General features: G+C 40.3%; 1 protein-coding gene across 1 annotated transcript; it reads right to left on the bottom strand.

Annotated features, from left to right (window-relative positions):
- Positions 1–11,603: 11,603 nt before the first annotated feature.
- LOC111665264 (uncharacterized) lies at positions 11,604–15,220 on the bottom strand. Its single transcript, XM_023420195.2, has 8 exons — positions 14,566–15,220; positions 14,403–14,475; positions 14,031–14,155; positions 13,784–13,882; positions 12,960–13,144; positions 12,385–12,442; positions 12,234–12,296; positions 11,604–12,116 (listed from the first exon to the last, which is right to left on the bottom strand). The coding sequence occupies exons 1-8, from the start codon at positions 14,728–14,730 to the stop codon at positions 11,928–11,930; spliced, it is 957 nt and encodes a 318-aa protein (XP_023275963.1). The 5' UTR covers positions 14,731–15,220; the 3' UTR covers positions 11,604–11,927.
- Between the last annotated feature and the right edge of the window lie 3,445 nt (positions 15,221–18,665).

Raw genomic sequence — 18,665 nt, 5'->3', positions numbered from 1 at the left:
TTAAAACGCTTAAAGCCCCATGAAATGAAAAATACACGTTCCAAGTTTTAATCCCGTCATGTCCTCAAATTTTTATGTCCCATTGGGAGGCGTACCTACTGCTGCCGAGTGTCAATCTGGCGAGGTCAAAGTTGCTTGTAGAGCAGAGGAGAACGGCAAAATCGGTTTATAGTTCCATGTGGGTTTATCGCTACGAGCAATTCGCACTAGGCAGTCATTTGAGCCGTATAAAAATATCGATTATAGCATTGTCACGTCGGCACAACATTGTCACATTGTCTAAACACAGTGTCACACATCTGTTGTGCTGTCTTGCTGCCCTGAGAAAATTTACAAGAACATACGAGAAATCTGCCACACATGTGCTTGTAATATTCAAATTTCTTTCTTGGACTTTAACTTGCCTAGCCTAGCCAAACAGCAAATTGTTGTCAGTGTGACATAAGATTCACTGCTTCATGCAAACATCAGACAAAAACATCAGACGTGAAAAAGGTCAATTCCAGAATTCCAATCCAAAACACCTCATTGTATCTACACAAGACCAGCGGTTCAGAGTCATTTGATCTGAATTTAAGCTGCATTCCTCCGCTGGATTTGGAAACAAAATACGAAATATAGCAGGGACGCTTGAACGTACAGTGGTGCGGGGTAAGGTTTTTGAAATAATAAAGAGCCCTTACGAACACCAAACCTATATGCCTTGAAAGATCTAAACTGCAGTGAAAGTCAAATATTGTCATTAACATCTCACAGTGAGTGAGCCATTCACCGTAGCATACCAGGCGGGACAGCTTGCGCAGACATAATACTGGTGGTGCCACTTAGCATCGGAGATACAACAAAATACTGTGTATTCGTTTCGTCACTGTGTATTTTCCTTTGGTGAAGTCAGGCCAATTACAGAGCAAAACAAAACACGCCAGTTCCATGTGATATCACAGGAAAAGGATCATTAGGTGCAAACCGCCTTTGCCAACGTTTCCTCTGCTCATTAAGCTTGTAGTGAAGGCAGAAATAGTGGGGTTGTATGGGTGCACACCACCCTCACTCTGTGCTGTAAGTCTTCATATGTTATACCTCCTTTCTAGCTTCATCTGTGTCACTGCACTGGAAATATGTGGAATGTGTATGGATACCGCTGTGGATGGCAGCTACGCTGTAGATCCCTTCCTGTTTTAATGTTTTCCTTTCTATGATGCAATCGTCTGGGTTGAGCAGACCAGGAAAACTTAATGATTTTACACCAACTTGCTGGCTGAAGTAATTTGGTTCTGGGAGTATTTCAGTGTAATTTTACATACGGCTACACTACTAGATATGATCAGTTTGGGATGCAAAATGTTTCCAGATGAGTTGTTATTAACTTTTGGTGGCACACCCACCTTTCTCCAACTTTCCCTGACTAATTACTAAGTATTATTATTGATTTCCTACATTTCCCAGAATGCAGCCCATTATGAAAGGCCCATTATGAGTGGAAATAAAGAGAAAAATGGATATAATGTACAGCAGCAAAACAGGAATGCAGACTAGACCACAACATTTATGTCATAGAGTTGTGTCTATGTCTTTTTTTTTTTTCTTGAAAAGGATACTTCAACGATTTCCTACCACTGCTCCATAAAGATGGGAGACAAATTAAAAAAGGTCAAAATCAGTGCATCAGAGGCCGACGTATCTTGACTTTTAGTCACTAATGTGGCTCAAGCTCCAAAAACACTAGATGCTATTTTTCCCAGAATTCCACCTGATAACATCTGTTGTTATACTGCATATGGGAATTGGCCGCAATTATCAGTTTCTGACTTGTAAGTGCAGTGGTGGTCACGGCAACGTCCAAGTCGTGGTTATGACTGGGAAACTTGGATGTTTCTGGAAACTCCAATATATCTGACTTGGTGCCAAATAGGATGGTGCCTGAGAGGTCTGTGATTCAGGTTGATTAAACCCACATTTAACGGACGTAGAACTATATTGTCAACGCATTCGTTTTAACCTCGCTGCCTGTAAATGCCTAACAAACTACATACAGTTTGTAACACATACTTTCAGTAAAAATAACCATCTCAGATGTGACAAAGCTCCTCCAGAGCCACAGAAGACATTATACAACTGTTTCCACAGGCTGAGGGCTCAAGCTCTATGGAATGAGGAAAGTGATGCGGATAATTGATTGAGTTCCACTTAAATTTCTTTTTGTCTAAAAAGAGAAAGCACCCACACAGTTAATTCAGGTGTGTCAAAAGCTCTCCATCAATAGAGCTTTTGTGTCTGTGCTTCAGGGAAGGCATGTAATGAGTTACTAACACGAATAGAATAATTACATTATGAAAATGGTGAATATGATCCATAACTATTTACTTTTTCTACTTCTCTGCAGCCTGTCAGTCACCAACTCCTCCACGCTGCCTGGCTGCCGCCTGGTGCGCCCATGTCCGTGCGCACACAAACACACGTACCTGAACACACCTGCCTGCCGAGAACATTTTATAGAGAAATTTGACTGGGCTAGACGGTAATTAGATTAAAAGCACCGGAAAAATTGGTCAGTTTTAGTATTACTCATATGCAGACTTAAAGAAAAGAAAGTACTTACTGGAAGACTACGCATCTCATTTTGAACATTAGCCAATAATGTATTTGTATTGGACATTATAGTGCAATTAAAAGTCCATATTACTGTTTTTTTTTGTTTTCTTTTTTACTTTTCTATATGCAAGATAAGGACAGCCTATTATTTTTTTTGAGTCCCAAGAATTAATAACAGATTAAAGACTAAATATCTCATTTTATCAGAGCCTTTAAATCAGTTTGGACTTGATGATTTCCTCTCTTTAACATTTTGGAATTTATGGTCTCTAATAATGTCTATACTGGAGCCAAAACTCTAGCATCTTTTCCATGCCATATGCACAGAGTTATAGCACTTTCTCCACTTTTATCCACATTATGTCAACTATGTTGTCATCTGACTCTGAGCGCACTCCATCGGCCTTGGACATGGAGGTAATCTCTGTCCGTCAAGATTACTGCACGTATACGAGAGAACACCGCAGCTTTAGGAGCAACTCCCTCTCAAATGTTTTATTTATTTGGCTGCATGTTTGAGCCAAAGGCTTTGGCTTGCGTTTCATTCCTCTGCTGCCCTTGGAACGGAGGCCAGATATGTGTGGACTGGAAACCCCCCGTGCTTGATGGTGGGGAAGTAAATTAATCAATTTTAGGTGGATCCAAAAAAGAGCTCGCTCACAGCTTGAAAAGCCGCTGAGTCATTGTCTATTTATCTCGACTGCAGTCTGGCCAAAGTCTGGGCTCGCTGGGTTTGGGGCAAATGTTTGAGTTTGCTCAGAAGTGAAACTTGTTGAAGTGACACATAACTGAACGGAACATAATTTCCATTCTAATAAAGCTATTTCTCAGTGTCAGAACTGAATTTGAACTTTTATTAACAGTGGTCCATGGTGGAGTTGTAACTTTTAACATAGTTTTGCTATTGCTACATAGCCAACGTAGCACAAGTAGCAGCTTCTTCAGGGCAGACTGGAAGCGACAGTAATATTTCTTCTAGGCTGGTAAGTAATACTAATGTTGGCTAGACATACAAATAGCTCCTTTAAATCTCTACAATGGTAAATGACTATCTTTCAATGCTAAGTCTGCACCTTAATGATCCTGATATGCAAAACCCTGCAGACTATTTAATTTGCATAGTTATTGTATATAAATCACTTGGATTAAAATGTGAAATGTACTAATATTTTAAATTTACCTATTGTATCTGTTGTTAAATGGAGCAAAGAGATTTAAACTGAAACTGATTTAAACTTTTTGAAAAATAAATAAGCAAGAGACCAAAAGGTTTCAACACAAAGATGTGACTCTTTCACCCTCATACCAGTATTTCTTTTGCAATGCAATTATAAAAGGATCCAGACGGCATGAAACAGAACATAAACATGAGTTTAACAGCAGTTCCTTTGGGAGTAGTAACAGAGCGGGTACAGCGCAGTGTGGATTCAGGAATTAGGCCGCAACAAGAACTCATCATGTCCAGGGGATCGAATAAATATTGGCTTTGAACACCATACAAGTGGTGTACAACTCTCCGTTCTCACACTTTAATAACCTAAAATATGGCTAAAAATAAGACTAACAACGTGGTAAAGTCTGTACATCCAGGGTAAAGGTAAATGCACTCCACTGTTAGTTTTGTTCTGCTGTTTATGCTTTAGCTTATTCTTATCATCTATTTCATTTTGCTTTACTCTTTTTAAAACTTATATATGTTTATAAGCTTTTTATTCTGCCTTGTGTTTCTTTCATATCCTGCCTTTATGTCTTAGCCAAAACACTTACGTAAAACTATGTTAAATATGAAAATAATTGTGTTTTACTATTATGTAAAAGACTGAACAGCCTTGTTTGAAACTTGCTTTTTCTTGTCTAAGATATTCTGGGTTGTGTTTGAAATACCTGCATCTAACATACCTGCCAAAAGGTAGGCTATGTTGGAAGCATGCGAGGTATTTTTTACTGACTGAATGATGTAGTTTGATGTCTAAGTCGACCCTCCGTACCCCAATGAAGCCGCAAGTCTGAGGAAAGTCTTGTTCGAATCAGCAGTTGGACACAGTAAATTTTAAACCACTGTAAATATATATATATATTTCATTGGAATCACTGCAAAGTCCTCCAAATAAAAACAACAATGTCGATTCTAGATGTCCTCTAGAACGACACATAGAGGACAGTACAACTGCAGTACTTTAATAGTCGAAATATTTTGGTGTGCGCACACTTCCTTTCATTTTCTAATGTGATTAAGCTCATGTTATTCCTCTGGAGTCAGGACTGGCAGCGGTCTGACATTCATGTGTCTGGAGATGAAGGTATGAAATATCACAGCTTGAAAAACTGGACAAGGAGTCAAACTCATGCCTCTTTTCCATGAAACACGACTGTCAGAGCTGTCCAGACTAATTCAAAGATAATTTTCACATGAATGATGGATTTCTTTTTTCCCCACCTATTATTTAGGGCATACTGTAGTGGGTGGGTGATGGGTAATTTGCAGCACACATTACAGGCTTTGAACTATGAAGAGCACCAGACCACAGGTATTTCAGACCCATGTTGTGAAACAGTTGAAAGTATCATTAGAGAGTCTTGTCATGTGTTTTCAGGAGCATTTGTCAAGTGAGAAATACAGAAAATACTTTTTTGTGCATGTGATTGAGGCCAAAAAAAAAAAACAGCTGAATTCCTTCCTGCTTGTGTGTCAGATAAAGCCACAAAGCCCTGTTTTATTTCTGCACTTGGCAAAATATTTGCATTAATATCTTCAAAACAGGCTCACTTTTACGCCTCGCCGACCAGACCAGGACGCCGCGTTCGCCAGCATCAGAAACTGAACGTTGATCCCAGATTCTGTCTATTACGGGTTTATACTGAGACATTCACACACATACACACAACTCGACGTCTATCCAAAGTTTCTCAGACACCGTTCAGACAAACAGGCTGCAGCCATAACACCAAAGCCATTTTGAGTTGAGTTCATGTATGTGTGCGTGTGCGTGTGCGTGTGTGTCTGTGTGTGTGCGTGCCTGTGTGTGTGTGCATCCAGAAACAGCAAAACTGAGCCAGGCCAGAAGCAGCAGAAGTTGAAGCAGACAGTGCAAACAATTCCCAGCATTCCTCTGAGGAGCAGCGTAAACTGACCCTAGCCCTCCTTTACCACACAGGCTGAGACACTGATGCCTGAGTGAAGGGGTTCGGTTGTGGGATGGCCCTTGAGAATGAAGCCTATAAGTAACAAGCAGGGAGATGTGTCTAAATTAGTCATCAACACATGCTGTAATCCTTCCTGTCTGTCATGCCCTGCCTACTTATATTAGTAAGATAAATTAAATCAAATACATTCTTTAAAGACTTACTATCGTGCAACCCACCTCCCCCACATCACCACCTTGACCTCCAGAGTGTCCAGGCGACACAAAGTTTCAATCAACCACCTGCTGGCTCCACTCCACCACCACCAGGGTCTAGACTCTGAAGGATACTGTCCTCTCTCCTATCTTCATTCAGGCCTACGCTTCACTTCCATTGTTGGAGCCTAACCGCAGACAGGTCGGTTGTTTGTTTGGGGGCAGAAACTCAAACTGCCCGACTGTGACGCTTTCGCCAGCTCGTCACACTCACTATGTTGCTTTTTCAACTGCTCACTTACAGATCTACGGTATGTTACACAGGAAAGGTTACACTGACCTGTTGCTGTTTTTTATTATCCAGCAAAATGACTTCCAGAGATGGAAACAGCTGATGTCAGCCATCTCCGGGAGACTTTATCAACTCCATTAGGTCTCGCGACTCAATGCTACAGTGTTGATGAATTCATCTCGACCTGCCTCGCATCATGTTGATGTCGGGAGGATTCTGGCAGCTTCGCAGGAAGTCTGAAAGACATATGTCGTTTGAAAGATGAGGATGGAGAAAGAGAGTGAGAGAGAGGGAGAAAGACAGAGTCAAAACAGAGACAGAATAATAATAAAAACATAGCCAGACCAGAAAAGGAAAATGAAAGGCAGAAGGCTACTGTTGGTCTTTGCAGTGGGTCTGGGCCTCCTCAGCGGCTCGGTTCAGGGCCCTGTTTGTCCAGCTTTGACGGACCGAGCGCGCTCTCTCTAGATTTGCCAGGAGGACTAGTTTTTATTGGCTGAGTCCAGCCACTTGCAGGGGGATTACACACAGACTGTGTTGATTGAGAAAAAGTTGTTGCTTCCAAATTTATGACGACTGTTTGTTAAAGTTTACAGCTGATAAATCCAACAAGTCACAAGTTTGGACTTTGTATCCAGTAACCTTTTGCCTTATGATCCCTCAAAATAAGGTAATGTCTGCTCAAGACTTGCCGTCACCGGGGTGTGTCATCTATAAATGATTTTATAAAATAAATCTTTTCAATGTTTCTGAAGTAGAGGCGCCACCAAACAAGTACTTAAACAAATCAACTTTGTAAAAAACACAAAATCAGTATTCAAAATATGAAATATCTGTCAACAGCTACGCCTAAAATATATCTTGTCAAGTCAAAGTCATTAGAAATGAATTTAAACACCATATTATAATCACGCAGGTTGTATTCTTGGGAAGAGAAGGGGCTGACATGCAAAATCTTAATGAGAATCTGAAATTTGATACAGCTCTTTTCCTTAGTAAAAGTAAACTGCAACATCTGAACAAACATATAGACATGATAGTGTGTAACGCGGGACACACACAATGAAGCACACACTGTGTAACACGTCTGGCATGGGTTGCCTTGTACAGTAGATTCGAGTAATCCTGCGTGCGAGAATTCACGCTCAAATGATTGAAGTGAACTCGAGTCTGTTACATGAGATAGAGCAGGCAGAGGGACTAATTGACTACAGGTGTGTGGAGGCAGTTTGCCTCCTTTTTTGGGCTACTGGTATTTATAGCATTTTTCACATGAGCTGTTCAAAAAAAAAAAAAAAATGCTGGGAAATCTAGTGAATATTTTAATGTCTGTCAGGGTAAAGTATGTGCCTCATTCGGGCCGACCGAACAAAAATGTTGGCATTTAAATGAAAGACGTGAAAGGTCAGCATCATCGTACACGTCTCTTACCTAGTTCCGCCATTTTGGAAAATACAGTTACACGAGAAGACTGGTAGCGTTTCATATCTGTAAGTAAATACGCAACCACAGCCAGCAGTGGGAAGTTTAGCTTAGCTTAGCATAAAGACTGGAAATAGGGGGAAACTGTTAGCCTGACTCTGTGTGAAGGTAAATAAATCTGCCTACCACGTCTCTAAAGCTCGCTAATGAACATGCTATATCTTCTTTAGTTATATTGAACACATTGTACATATTACTGTATGTTTGCGTACATATGCACTTATATATGTAGCTCTATATCATCCTTGTGAGTATAATTTCATTATGGTTTAGCTCTACAAGAAAGAAAATAAGCACATTTTCCAAAAGATGTAATTATAGTTTTAAGATTCTTTAAGATTCATTTTATAAAATCAATGGATATTTGGATGGAAGTTTTCAGAAACAGTTTATACTTATAGGAATAAGAGCCTGGGTTTTTTCAAAGTGGTTTTGATGAAAAACATACACCTTGTTACCTCCAATATTTGCCTGACAACACCGTGTTCATGCCTGCACACTTCACTGCTCTACTTCCTATTATAAACTGATGGTGAAATTCTGTGGTGGATTATTCCTGTAATGTGATAATAATGCTCCCCGTGGAGAGCTTCTCTTTTCACCCTCGTCGAGAGAGGTCAGCAGGGAGTCATTGTGGGCGGATGCTTGTTTGACGAGAGGGTTTGGGGACTTGGACTATGCTGAAGATTGCTCTCCTTATACGCTCACTATCCAGAAATTGCCTGTGCGTATGCAGGCATTGTCCAAATGTTTAGTCTAATGGCATTTATTTTTCATTTTGGTTCCCGAGCAGCTTCCTTCCTGTTCTCCTTTCCTGGTGGATGCTGTGCAACAGAACAAAACAAATGAGTTCAGTAACGACTGCTTTGCCATTTCTGCTCTCACTACTCTTACTTTTGCAGCTCCAAATTATTCATGAATTTAGATATAGTTATTGCTTTCTACTCTTGCCAGCATTTTTCCAAAGCATCCACATTATCTCAGACCCTTTCCTCCGATGATTCAGCCGAAGCTCTTTGGTGTCTGCGGTCATCTCAAACCACATCACGGAGACGCAGCCTCTTGAGAAGTGCTCTCTCGGTTTGGGATTTAAGTGGAACTGGCGTAAGACCTGAGCAGCAGGATTCACACTTTGCCTCCACACTCAGATTTGGATGCATTCACTGAGTGCGAACGTGTTCCAGCCTTCGCTAGACTTGGCGCGGCGGCTCATACGTGTGTCACAGGCCTCACCTCCTCCGGTCTGAGCCCGCCCTCTAACTAATGTTCTTTTACAGGGTTTTCCTTGGCAGGGGAGTGGGGACCGTCTTGTTTCGGTGTCCAAGCTAAACAGAGAAATGTTACAGGGGACGACAGATGGTCCGCAACGGCACGCAAGGAGTCTGACACTAAATAACTTTGTCACACCAAAGACAGTCTGCTGTTGTGCTCTTTACCCTCATCACTAGTGCTTTAACAGATGTTATTCCTCTATTATAACATTTGCATCTTCATGTACAGTATTTCTACACTGTGGCATTCCTGCTTTTACTTCATCAGAGTGCTTCTTCCACAACTGCCCCTATTCCACCTAAAATGCTGTGTGCACCACTATAAATAGAAAATATGGATCATTCTTCACTAACTCACTCTGGTTTCTTTTGCCCCGAGGCCATAAGATGTACCTGTGTCATTTCTATCCACTGAAATTACAATAGAATTATGAAATTATGATTTAATTCTAAAATATTTCATATCGGGCTGAAACTAATGATTATTTTCATTATGGATTAATCTGTTGGTTATTTTCTCAATTAAAAAGTCAGAAAGTAGTGAGACAGTAGTGAGTAGAGGTATTTTGCATTAAATTTGCTTAAATACTTATACTACAGTATGCCTTCAAACCAAAAACTACATTTTAGATATTACATGATGATGATGATGATGATATACACATGCTTTTATATTTATGTTGGCTTGATTTAAAGGTGTTAAAAAGCCAAAAGGCACCGATATCCTCACTTCACCTTGTCATCTGATTCACGTCATCAGCTGTTACAATATGTAAAAATCTATATATTTAGAAAGGACTGAAAAGATATGCTGTGGAAGGTTAACATTTGTAGCACTGCCCCCTGGTGGTGGCTTAATATAAATGCATGCAAATAAAGAGTAATAGGTAAATTGATTATGTAGCATGCTGCAAATGTAGCAGTTATCAATACACAGTTAAATGTGAGCATTCCTATGGAAACCCAGCAGTTTTAGTCATATATAGTTACTTATAGGGCATTATTATACACTTGCAAGCACTTTATATACAAAAACTACACAATGATATGATGCCACTGATACAATAGCTGCTGTGTATGCCTATTCTGTAAAAAGGAAAAATATTAAGTGGTCACTTCGTAAGTGCCTAAATACAAAGGGAAGTATATCCAGCCACAAGGCAAAAGATGTGAGCAATTTGTATATAATCCATGACCCACAATTCCTTGGGCCAGGTCCCGGCTGTCTGCCTGGACCCCGTCCGTAAACAAGATCTGATTTCTGAAATTGACGTACTTGAGGTAACGTTCCCATGCCTCGATTCTGAAAAGTAGTTCAGGGTTCCAGGTTTGGCAAACACAAGCAGAAGGACTTGGAGCCACGGAGAAGGAAACAGAAATAAGGCAGGAATAACAGAAAAAAAAAAGAAAAAGAAAAGAAAAGATTAACTCTCTGTAGCCAAAACTGAGCCCATTGCCCATTCATGATACATTTTTTTGGAGAGGTAAAGTGGCTTCATTGATATTAGACTATTAAACTTAATAGCAGGATATGGATCCATGATTCCCACCCCGTGCTTGTATTACTTTGGTCTTGGCCGGGTCGTTGTGCTTGACCATCAGACAAATATCTGTGTGTACGCATAGTTGTGAGGGAAAGAAGGGCAATCTCTAGTCAGGTTCTGGGGATTACACAGACTGAAAATGAGCCTCCCAGATTGCAGGAAAAGTCAAGGATCAAGGTGGAAAAATATAACAGAACTTCTGCTGTGAAGTTAGACGTTACTCCAGCTTTCATAACTGCAGACGTTTGTGGATCAAATCCTGGCAAATGACAGACAAATATGACCGTCAGTTCAAACTTCATTTGTAACCTAAGAAGGTGCCTCGAAACATTCCTTCTGTCAGCACAATTTTTTCCCACTACAGACTTGGACGGCGAACATGGTGTGTTCGGTTTCTTCCCCTCTCAGACCGATTGATAGTTAATGTAAGATTAACAACGTTACACCCAAATTGCCACTGGGCTGTCCAAGAATTACTAGAGGGAAATTACGACGCTCGAGACTCATTTCCAATTGTGACAGTGAACGAGAGAGATGAGGTGTGATAAAACGTCTGCTGGCTCTGAGAGAAACTGGGTTTAGTTTCGGAAACGTCTCATAAACTCACATACTCAAAAATATTCTCTGCATCACCGCATGCTGATCTATGATTAGATTTGGATTACTAATCTATAGACACAGAAAAAAAAACAAAAAAAAAAACACGAGTAACATGGGCTCCAGGGGCTGATTTGTAAAAATAGAATGGAGGAAGTGACTTCCCTTTGAAACACAAATTAAAACGCATCACATGTAATTCAGTTTGTCATGATGGTTTGGGCTTCAGGCCCTTGTGCTGACAAGTTTTCACCCTTCTGTGGTGTCCTGGAAGAAACATTCATCCTCAAGTCAGTTCTTATGCTGCTGCTCTGTAGCTGACTGACCTTTGACCTCTCTTCATAAACTGGGACATATATATATTTTTTTTTAATGTTACTTAAGCATAATTCCTCATGACTGCTGTAACGTCATTCATAAACCATATTTTTACTTTGTGGTACACAGTTTAGCATACGTTTCACACCGGTGAACACAAAGACCCATCTACTGTTGTGAAAGTTTATTTCTTGTACAAAAATAAAAAGGCAGAGAGATCCTTACAATTAGACAAAACTATATACAACATTTCCAAAATCTCAAGGTCATGAAGCAAAATACTGAACGAGTCAAAATTTGACCTGATGATGGATGAAAAGCAAAGGACCAACCACAGGTGCAAATGTCATGGTGGTGCCAGGGTCGTCAGGATCACCGAAGGATTCGGATTCCACAGATATCAATGGAAACCATTGATATCTGTCTGAAATTTCATGGCAGTCCATCCAACATTGAGATATTTTAGTCTGGGAAAAAAAAAGAAGAAAAACCTTCAACTCCTGCTTGCTATCCTCTTGGATCTTCTCAGACCAACGTTTCGTGCCTCCTCTCCAGCACCAGCCGGGGCCACAGGGTGGTTTGTTGCATCTTGGGGTTCCTCTGTATGTTTTCCTTTTCTCCCCTTTCCTCTGTGTTTCACTTCTTTGGTCTTGATCTGCACCTCAACAGCTTCATAGGCTTCCTGTGGAAACATACTGCTTAGTTAGAGTACCAGATGCATCTTTTTTTCTTCCCTCAGGACAATGTTTTGCAAGAGTGAAGACCAAAAATCAGTGGGTACAACAGATCAGATTCTCACCTCTTCTTGTGCAAGTTCAGACTTCAGGTCAGATAACTGGAACATTAATATCTGTATCTTCAGCTGAAAGCAAATAAAAAAAATTAAAAAAAAAAAAGTCAAAAATTATTTAAATTTAATTAAATATTTAGCAAATTGGAGCCGCTCTTACCTGTTCGGTGGCAATTTGTTTTTCAAGCTGCCGTCTCTCTTTAGTCGCATTCTTCCTTCTATCGCAGATGGTTTTTGTATTTTTTAAAGAATCCATGTTAGTATTTGGTCCTGAATTTTCCATGGATGTTAAAAATAAATACCTACAGTGCAGCTGGACAATTGTCACAGTAGTAAAGCTATTGAACACCTGCAGCTGATGGAAAAGTGGAATCCTGGAGCCAATCAATAAGCAATGAGTGTTGTGAAGGGGACAGTGTGAAGTTCTGGGGCCTCTTTAGCTGTCAAGCGTTGTGTGTTTGAGCTTCTCCCACCAGCACGTGAATGCACTGAAATAGAGGACTACACACCTTCTTATTCAAGGTATAAAACTAAAAAAAGAACTCAGCATAGCACCGTCTTTACAGGAATATCTACAGTAGACTAAAAGCACATGTTTGTGTGATAGCAAAACAAAGTGAATAGTCTACTACCTGTGTAAACACTGGCATGATGTTTGATCAAATGCAACACTGGCTAACTTCAGTGACTCAAAATGTGGCACACACTGCTTCACCTATGCAAGCTATTCATTACTTCTTTGCCAGCTTCTTCTCCATCTGACTGAGTTCGGTCCTCCTCTCATCCACGGCTCTCTGGACTTGTTCTTCCGTCACCATGGCCAGGAGAGCCTTGGCATCCGGGTCCGTGAACTCGGCCGATGGCGATGTCATTTCGAGGACCGCCTGTGCGCACTCCGTGAGCTCTTCGCAGGATGGGAGCTGACGGACACAACAACAGATGCATCAGGATCAGCAGGATGAATTTTTGTTTTCTTTCCAACTATATTTCACATGTAAGGAACCTGCACACTTTTATTGGTATGTGCTATGTTTGAGAAACCGGTCATTCTGCAGGCTCAGTGGGCTTGTGTTTGAAGTTGTGGATCCAATCTACCTCTTAACCTTTGTTGGACGTTATCGCCTCTCTGGTTTTTTGTGAATTTCCACTGAGCGTTATCTAACAGACTGTAAATGCCAGAGGAATGATCGCAAAGGATCCATCATCTTCAGCTTCACATTTATAACTTTGTTGACCTTCCAGGGGAAAATAATGCCATTTTAGAGGCAGTATAAAATACTAGTAAAAATGCCTGTAACAGACACAGGCTTGAACATTGAGAGAAAGTTATTATGGTGGTAAAAAGGTCAGATGTGCCCTAGTAGCTATACAACTGCCTTTGAAGCCTCGAGTTAAGGTTTTTTATTGCTAAACTTGCAGTGAAAAAATATGCTTGATTTCTTACTGAATAGTTGACGTTTTGAAGACGAGGATTTCACAAGATAAAAAGGGTAACTTGCATGAGTTTTGTGATCTTCTCATCAACTTTCCTGTTTATTGTGATTCAAAAAGAGGCTCACCTTGTTGAGATCAGCCTGTGCCATGTCCCTGGAAGCACACGCCTGCTCAAAGTCCATCGTTTCCTTTTGCAATGACCTCCGCACCTCTTCCAGCTCTCCCTGAGGGCAGTCACAATATCCACATTTCATCAGCAAACTGACATCTCAGTAAAAAAACAAAAAAAACCTGTACACAAATGATCGCAATCACAGTGCAACTGAGGAACATGACTAATCAAGCAGCATGCAGTGAGAAGGACAGAATTACCTCCAGTTTTTTAAGGTTCTCCTCTTTTTTCATCTTCACAATAAACTCCAAGTCACCTGCTGTCAGCTGATACCCCTTCATCCCTTTCAGCATGGAGTTTAGGTAACCAGTTTCCCAAGTACTTTCTGAACAAACAAGGAGAGAGAGGAAAAAAACATTATGTGCAGGAAAACAACCTTGGAAGTAAAAGTGGTGCTTTACAAGCTTTCACATCATACAACCAACACTGAAATATTTCAACACTGAACCCAAAATGTATGTTTTCAAGAACGTTTCTGTCCCTATGTGATTTGCGAGGAGGCTTAAAAGCAGCACAACCAACAAGGCAACTAAAGGGAGCAGACTATTTTCTTTAGATCAATATTTTTGTACCTGTTCTTTTCTCAGGAGTGCTGACATCAAACGTCCTGCTCAAGTCGTTGTTGTATTGATCTCTGGCGCCTGTCTGCTGATAAGAGGATAACAGATTTAATTCCATTCAAGTTAAATACAGTTAAAGAGTGGCGGTGAAATAATGGACAATCTCTGCAAGTACCGCCGTGTTCTCCTGTGGTTCCACAAGACTCTCGTCTGAATCTTCATCAAGATCCAGGCGTCTCTTTACATCTGACAGGGGAGTCCTTGGAAGCTGTTGGCCTGTTGGGATGCAATTCCTTCCAAGAGTGCCGCTGTTCAGAATTTCATAATCTCTGGCTGACATGTCGGAGCTTGTCTCGACTTCAAAAAAGCAAAACGCTGCAGGTGCTGTACGTGTAGGGCTCTGCTGTTTGTTTTCTCCACAGTCCCTTTCATTTCAACAGGTGGAGTGGCTGTGTTTTAATCACTGCTTCATCACGTGCGCACCTGTGGCTTAAAGTCAGGCGATTACTCCTTTTGACCAGTAGATGGCGACATGTTCTTTTAGTTTTGAAGCAAAGGTCAAAATGGATGAAAGCAGTTTTTTAACTTGAGATAACACACAGCTCATTTTATATAAGGCCACCAAAGGCAGTCAAACTTTAGCATCATTTAAACAGCTGAAACTTAGTGACTAATGCTGCTCCTCTTATACTAATTATACTACGAGACTGCTACTACTAATACATTTTACTCTAATACATTTTAATAATGTATTTTTAGATGAACAAAAATACATAAAGGGCAGTGGTGGAATTTGACTCAAGTATATTTACTCACGTACAATTTATACTTGCACTTAAATTACATATAATAATAATAATAATAATACTTTAGTGTATTGTAGCGGTAGATATTTTACTTCACCATTATGTGACAGACTTGAGAGCTATAATTACTGGTTAACCTGCAGATTTAGATTTTACGTGAACAAAATATGATCTCTTGTAAAATATTAGTATCTTAAAACTTTATCTTAACAGATTAAACTACCAAGTATAAATTAAGTAAAGGTAAAGGATCCAAAAGACTGCAAAAGGAATCACATTAAAACAGCCAGACACAGATACACCGGTAACAGTTTCACCGTCCCAGTTCTCTCATACACTGTTCAGACCTGCTTTAACCGCATGTGTCCGACACAGAGATAGGCAGGTGTGCAGGCAGACAGATGGATCCTGATACAAAATAGCCAGATAGCCAACCAAAACCCTGTCTATCTTTAAACTGGCGGTGTCATACTGCCAGTCCCACATGTTTTGTGGAGCTCCAGGAACTCCAGGAGGAGAGCGCTGAGTCGTAAATACCTCTGTTTTTAAACTGCCCGCTCCCATAATGCCGAGGCAGAGAGGAAGGAGGAAGAGGGTCAGAGAGTGTGTAAGATAAATCGGTGCTTTATGACACTGTCTTGGCAAAGAGGAGTGGAAAGTATTTGCATGGTTTTACATTGCAGCTAACAAATCATTCCTCAATAAAAATCAAATTCAAAATTACTTTGCTCATCTTCTTCATACCGACAATTCCTCTGCGGTGTAAGGATCTCTGTTTGCTGTGTATCTGTTATTTCAGTGGGAGGAAATATTAAACAGAGAATCCACTGTTACTTTTCTGAAGACTTTACAGCAGTTTCCCTCCAGAAGAAGTAAAATGTCTGTTTTAAAGTGCTCTGGGTAACCTTAAAATCACTCATATTCTTGTAAGATTGAATGCAGGATTCATTCATCCAAAAAAGTTACCTGAAGTTAATCCAGCCAGTGATTATTTTTTACATCACGACCTCTTTGGGAAAAGAATTTCGCAATACACAAATGTAATTTCCAGGAGACTGGTTCTACCAAACTTCCATTTACATCTAAATCCTCTCACACATCCTTCAGACCATCACATACTCTCTCTAAAAGCCTGCACACACATGCGGTGACATAAAACAAATCCACGCTGGCCACTGTGACCCTGTAAAAGCTCTCCGGTGCCGATTGAAGTGTCCTGAAAGGCCATTTACAGCTGCTCCGACATGTAGCGTATTGAACAGGCCAAGCAGGCAGGTCGTAAAGGGACTGATAAAACAGCTCCCTGGTGGCTGTGGATGTAAGATAAAGGGAGGACTGGACAGGCACAGGTGCTCTGACTGACTGAGGGACAGAAAATAAGATAGAGGAGGATGGAGAGTTTTTTTTTTTTTCTTTAACCCCCAAGAAACAACAGAAATGATGTAATTCACTGCAGTGTGGTGTGGAAAGACAGCATGAGACTGTTGAAAGTGTTTGTGTCTGAGTCTTGGTTCACTGATGGAGCAAATTGTGACACATGTTGCTAATGAAAATCAGCTTCAGTGTCTTTATAATAACGTAGATGATTTGACTGAAGGTTTTTAGTTTTCACAACACGATTTAGGATTTAAGAAATCCAACTGACGACCGAGTGTCATCAAATACAAAATCAGATTGATCTATGAAATTTGAGGAGTGTTCAGATGAGTGGTTCCCAACCTTTCTGGCTTGTGATCCCTGAAAACAAACAAAGCGATGTGTGTCTGTGATGCCTCACCACTGTTTTTTTTCTTCTTCTTAGTTTTAGAAACCTGAGGAGGTAAAATATTCCAGTAATTAAATTGAAAGGAGCAAAGATTTCTGTCCAAACTTAAAATAAATCGCTGCAAAGAAGCAGAGGTCGACTGTATGTGAAAGTTTCCATTCAAAAGCTTTGTAGTTACATTGGATAATAATGCTGCCACAGGCAACGCATATACATTTACTGCAAGTGTGTATATTTACTGTGCAGAGTGGAGGGATGAGGATGAAAACGGTGAGTAAACTCACACTATCACAAATTTTCCTCAGCCGATGAAGACGACTGGGAAAATGATATATAATGGTCCAGAGTAAAGTATGATGTGCACAGCTTCTTAACTTTGATTCATTTTTGTTAGTTGTACATATGTTATCATCTTTTCTTATAATTATTTTTTAATAAAAGACCCTCAAAGTAAACAAAGTAGATGACTGAAAATGGTGGTGGATGAATAGAATGAGAGTAAAGTAACAGGATACTCAGCATGCACACATATGGCCACACACACGTGTAATTTACATGTCAAAATCATAAACACACACACACGCACTCTCACAATCATCTGCGAGTGATGAGAGATGGCTAGTTGGAAACTTCTAGGCGTGCACTTTCTGTCGTGCCGCTCTCAGAGCTGTCACTGAGGTTAATTTTGTGATGTTTGTGATTAGTGACCAGTGTAAAGTTACTGCATGCCTGGGACCAGCCTGGGACTTGCACTATAAAATGCATGGACATGACTATAAGGTGTGTCTCCTGCATGTGTGTGTGCGCTTACATTTCCAATAACGTGCCCTCAATCATTTCCCTAATCTCAGGTCTCAGTCTGGTTTATATGCACATACTTCTGCTAGTATTTGAATGGTAGATTTTTGCATTTAAAACCGCAAATTCGTTTCCACACAAAAGTTCCTGCACGTAAAGTCTATGAGCTCGGGTTTGTTCATCTGCTTTTGAGTAGTAGTGAATGTATTTTTGACTGCCTAACATATGAAATTTCACCACACATGCATGCAGGTTCATTACATACATTACTTACATTACTTCACATGGCTTTTAAAATGCTTGACAGAGCTGCCAAATGAAATATATCAGCATAACATTTAGCATTCCCAAGCTGTAAACTGTATCCGCTAGTGGAGAGGCCTGTGCCAAAAGTGTGTAGAGAATCAAAACACTGAGGAGCTCATAGGGATCTGCACTAATTCAATATGTGCATGAATTTATATATTCATCATATAGTTTGATTTTGGCTGTGTTAGACCACTTATTGTCAAAATACAATGTCAGTAACACAGTGGAAGACAAATATTTCTGTATTGCCTTGATTCATTTGGTGAGGAATGAAAATCACAGAGCAGATCATCCATAGATACCATCCATTCACAATATAATCAGTAGCACTTTACCAAATCCTCTTTATTCAGGGTTTGAAGAACACTTTCTTTTCCTGTGGCCATTTTCTCATCTTAAAAGCTCCATAAAAATCAGCAGTGCTTTACCTTGGGAGCTCTCTTGAGGGCTTGAATAACTTTTATCTTTACCAGAATCCTCTCTTAATGCGGTGGGCGAGTGCTAAACTAGACATTAAATCCAGAATGTACTTGACATTGCACTGTACAAGGCTCATGATCACTGGTAGCTGTAATAGATCTGCAGCAGGAGCAGCAT

This window comes from Seriola lalandi, unplaced genomic scaffold (assembly GCF_002814215.2).
Source record: "Seriola lalandi dorsalis isolate HSWRI2012SDOR001 ecotype SW California unplaced genomic scaffold, Sedor1 jcf7180002054630, whole genome shotgun sequence".
Lineage (NCBI taxonomy): Eukaryota > Metazoa > Chordata > Actinopteri > Carangiformes > Carangidae > Seriola > Seriola lalandi.
This window is presented reverse-complemented; position numbering and strand designations above follow the sequence as displayed.

Coding starts and splice junctions, on each gene's coding strand:
- LOC111665264 (XM_023420195.2), bottom strand. CDS start 14,730: ATGTCAGCCAGAGATTATGAAATTCTGAACAGCGGCACTCTTGGAAGG. Junction 14,156..14,402: donor CACTCCTGAGAAAAGAACAG/GTACAAAAATAT, acceptor TTGTTTGTTCAG/AAAGTACTTGGGAAACTGGT. Junction 13,883..14,030: donor AGAACCTTAAAAAACTGGAG/GTAATTCTGTCC, acceptor GACTGCCCTCAG/GGAGAGCTGGAAGAGGTGCG.